Source organism: Sinocyclocheilus rhinocerous, unplaced genomic scaffold (assembly GCF_001515625.1).
Source record: "Sinocyclocheilus rhinocerous isolate Xijiao unplaced genomic scaffold, SAMN03320098_v1.1 scaffold1301, whole genome shotgun sequence".
NCBI classification, from domain to species: domain Eukaryota; kingdom Metazoa; phylum Chordata; class Actinopteri; order Cypriniformes; family Cyprinidae; genus Sinocyclocheilus; species Sinocyclocheilus rhinocerous.
The window spans coordinates 344,902-349,376 of record NW_015666735.1 but is presented as its reverse complement, the minus strand read 5'-3'; the positions used below and the strand labels follow the sequence as shown (position 1 = coordinate 349,376).

At 34.7% G+C, this 4,475-nt stretch overlaps 1 protein-coding gene across 1 annotated transcript in view; it reads right to left on the bottom strand.

Moving 5' to 3' along the window:
- Positions 1–486: 486 nt before the first annotated feature.
- Positions 487–4,475, bottom strand: part of LOC107733059 (major histocompatibility complex class I-related gene protein-like) — a 6,007-nt gene continuing 2,018 nt past the window's right edge. Inside the window, exons 5-6 of the mRNA XM_016544561.1 lie at positions 3,606–3,635; positions 487–603 (exon numbers count right to left, since the gene is read on the bottom strand). Of these exons, the coding sequence (XP_016400047.1) occupies positions 487–603; positions 3,606–3,635 (147 nt within the window). The remainder of the gene's footprint in view (positions 604–3,605; positions 3,636–4,475) is intronic.

Sequence of the window (4,475 nt, the reverse complement as noted above, 5' to 3'; positions counted from 1 at the left end):
GAAATTCTTTATTACTATTTCCGTGACACTCGTGGTCCTCCATATCTTGTTGGGTCATTTTACTGGGTTATTTAAAAAAAATAAATAAATTACCCAGGTGCTGGGTTGTTTTTCTGTAACTAAGCTGCTGGGTTATTTTTTTCTACCCAACCGCTGGGTTGAGCCTGCTGGGTAGTTAGGAGAGAGCGGTTCTTCAGCGAAAAAAAGGTTTGTATACATTTGATTTAATTAATAAAGTCTTTATTGTGCTGTATATTACATTATTTTATGCAACGCAACATACAAGGACGAGATGTCAATCAGCTTAATGCATCATTAGCAGTCGGTTGTTTCGCATAATGGAAACGCATTTTGCCTTGCATAACTAACTAATAACTGATTTTATTCTATATAAAGCTGAATATAATTAATTTAATGTTAAAATATGTTCTCTACTCTCAGTACTGTATGTTTCTGGGCAGGTTATGGAGTCAGTCATGGCATCTTTCAGCTACGAGTGAAACGCGAGGCGGTGGTCTGAGGTTCGCAGTTCCCCCGCGAACAGCAGCCCTTCACCGGCTCAGATTTCGGCGAAACACCAGCACGAGAATTAGGGCTATTTTGCTGAAAAGGGATTAGAGAGAATGGTTGAATACATTTAAATTAAAATGCTGTAAAACAAAACCCTTTTTACCTTGTCCAAAACAGCTCTGTTCACAGCATTTTTAGAGTTAATAGTCAACCAACAAAATTAAATTTTAGTGATGTCATATGACATCCCCTTCAACCAGTAAAATTCAAATGTATTTGCCAATGAGACTTTAGCACACCTATATGCTCTCAAGGCTCTATAGTGAGCTCATTTTAGACTAGAAAATGCATATAAATTCAAGTTATAAAAAATATAATTTTAGATCGAAATTTTCTAATGTTTTTTGTCATTTTTAATGCACGTTTATAAAAACAATAACTCAGAGGTCCAAAAATCTAAGCATCATGCATAACTGACAAAGTCCTATTATGGGATGCATATTTTGTGTAGCTAGCACTATTGACATAGCCTTTTGCATGTGTTTTAGGTTTATTTTTGTAAAATATTTGGAAGATGGAGAGACAAATCTGAACTTATTTCAAAAGCTATTAATGATAGTGACAGGAATACATCAGAAAATCAGGTTGTAGTAATAAAAAGTTTTTGAGGACCAAAGAGGACAGAAGCAATGAGGATGAGGGCAGTGAAGAAAATTAGGTTGTTGTGAAATTCAGGCATTTGGGTGCATTGCCAGTTTGAAAGATGTGATCCATACAACAACTAGATTTCAGAAAAGATGCCAATGTCTACTGGAATTACTATTCTGTTGACCATGTCAACTAGATGAGCCCCAGAGACGGATATAGACGGCCATCGGGACAAGACCACGGGAACCAGATGAGTCCTCTGCACAATCTGACTCTGCTGCAACCTAGAATTTAACTGCTGGTTTTGTCTAGCCAGAGGAGAACGGCACACTATTTCCCTGTTTAATACTGTAAAGCTGCTTTGACACAATCTGCATTGTAAAAAGCACTATATAAATAATGGTGACTTTACTATTTTGACATGCAGCGATGCTCCAATGATGCTCACAAGTCATTTCCCTGTTTAATACTGTAAAGCTGCTTTGACACAATCTGCATTGTAAAAAGCACTATATAAATAATGGTGACTTTACTATTTTGACATGCAGCGATGCTCCAATGATGCTCACAAGTCAACATCTACTTATGTGTGGGATGTGTGGGGTACACTGAAAATCTTGTTGACTTGATAATTGATTTGAAATTCCAAGATGAAACACAATATTAAAGTGGTTGTAATGCTTTTTAAACACTAAGACATGGTTTTTAGGCAGTGAAATTGCATTCGAATTTGTGTCAGGTTTCAGACATTTTCACGGCGTGACTTCCAAATCAAATATAGCAGCACAAGAAGAAATTGAATGTGCATAAAGATTTTTAATGTTTTTGAAACAGTAAGACTTTTTCACTTCTTTTGAGATAGCGAAAAAGCATTTGATTGTGTGTGAAGTTTCAAACAATTTGCCAAAAATAATTTACCCTAAAAAAGAGGTCAAAGATCAGATGTAGAAATCAAATTTTGGAAAATGATTTACTGATTTAATGATTACTCCTAAATATATGTAAAATACAAAGTCTTTTTTTTTTAAGCTGTGAAATCACTCTTAGTCACATGGAGGGTTAAATACCCAGATGATGCACTTAAATAACTGAAAAACTAAGCGTGGAATGTTGTATACTTCATAAAATAATAAAATATATATAAAAATATATGTTGCTATGGTAGTCTGAAAATTTGCCAAATGTAGCAACAAAATTGCTAAATTGGCAACTCCGCCCACTTTTACGGGAAAAATAAGGTAGATTAATACCTTATATGGGCCCCAGCAAGCCCCACTCTAGTGCCGCCACTGGTGATGGGAAGTTCGGATCATTTTACTGACTCGGATCTTTGAATCTCTTTCATCAAAATGAATTTTTTTCCCCCCAAAGTCGTTTTGTTTATTTCAGCAGAATATAATTAAAATGCTACATGTACATATTACTCGGGTAGCAATGATAAAATAAAATAAAAATAGCTTCAGATATAAAATAACTTTTGAAAGTTATTATTTTTTCAGTGCTGCAGAAATTACACACTTCACCTTTAAGAAAACAACACAAGACTACAACAACTGTGAATATAGCTCAGTGACCAGAAATGATTGAGCGTGAAATTCTTCATCATTTGCTTGGAAAAAGCAGCTTAATGAATTCAGTTGTACAGTAATCAGTTTGTTCAGAACAGAAGCATATATACTTTAAGCTATTATACACCATTTCATAATTGACCGTGTCAGTCTGCCAGAGAATAGAGAACTACATTTCATGTTACACATTTTATGTATTTTTCATCCTTTGAAATGTTAAGAAACTCTGAAATTTGAAGAAAAAAAAAAGTCACATTTCAACTGAGCACAAAGAAAGATAATAAACAAAGTTTGTTATGCAATAATATTCTGATTAAAGTGAAAAACAAAAACATACTATTTTTTCTCTTGCAGAATGGAGCTGGAATTTAAGAATACTTTTTCTCTCCAAAATGCACCAAAATAGAAAAACAAAATAATAATAATAATTTAGTGCTATATTTAGTGCTTATGAACCTGTTCACATCCCAGTCCATCCCTACTGAGCCCTTGATCAAAACACATGACAATAATGTACTTGCAGTTTGGACTGAATTTGGATGAGATTTTTCCTACTTTCTTTGCACAAAGACAGACAGCGAACGTGATGTGAAGTCACCTGTGGTTATCATCATAATAATACTCTCCTCTCCTCAAATAATTGACTCTCTAACACTAGAACTCTCTATTCTTTTTCTATTATATCTACCCATTTTCTTTTCATTTATTATTTTAAAAAAAAACTTGCTATGTGTACTGCATTATACAACCGGGACTTGCCACAGCACTTACATAATATTGCTCTTTTGTTGGTTTGATTGCTTCTATTGTCTTCATTTCGCTTTGGATAAAAGCGTCAGCTAAGATACTAAATGTAAATGACAAATCATAACTACTCACCTTATATATCCCACTTGTAACTTCACAGACCTAGAAAAGATAAAGCATATCATAAAACTTCATATATAACATATACAGATATCATTGTTCTCATAAATGTTTGTCAAGCTGCACGAGAAGGGTCTGGCTCAGACACTTGCGCTTCCGCAATTGACATCACTTGCAGTCTTTTTTATTTTGTTCTATTTATTAATTACTTTTTGTTTGAATCTCTCAACATTTTACAACAGTAGCCAGGTGGTGAAGACAAGAAAAAAGAAACTAAATTACAATGTCACTTGCAATCGCCACTTGCACCCTCGGATACCTGCGACGTCACTTGCAATCGCCACTTACGTGCGTGTTGCCAATGGAGACAAGACGCTGTGGTGGTGATTAAACAATTAAAACTAATTTTATACTATAACATAAAGGGTCCTGCAAGAAAAAGACAAGACCCGCAAATCCGTGGCCACAGAACAGCAGAATATGAACGCAATGCACAAAGTCTCTCGTTAAGCATTTTCCTCCTGTAGAAAAACATAAACACTTAATATGGCTTAATGTATTAAGATACATTAAGTGCAATTAAAAGATCAAATTCGATATATAGTTATTATTTAATGTACTACAAGGCAAGCAGATGGCCATGAACACAATGCGCAAACTTTCACTTGTCCTCCCATACAGCAAAACGCTTAATGTGGCATAATAACGGATGATAAAGACAATACAGTAGCCTATATGCCTTGTTGTTGACTCAAAGTATATACAGAACAGCAAATATGAACGTGCATTATGAAATGCATTAAGTGATTTTAAAAGGATCAACTCCAGTACAGGCAAGCAGACGAGCCCAGAACGCAATGCGTTAAATTGCACGTTAAAAAT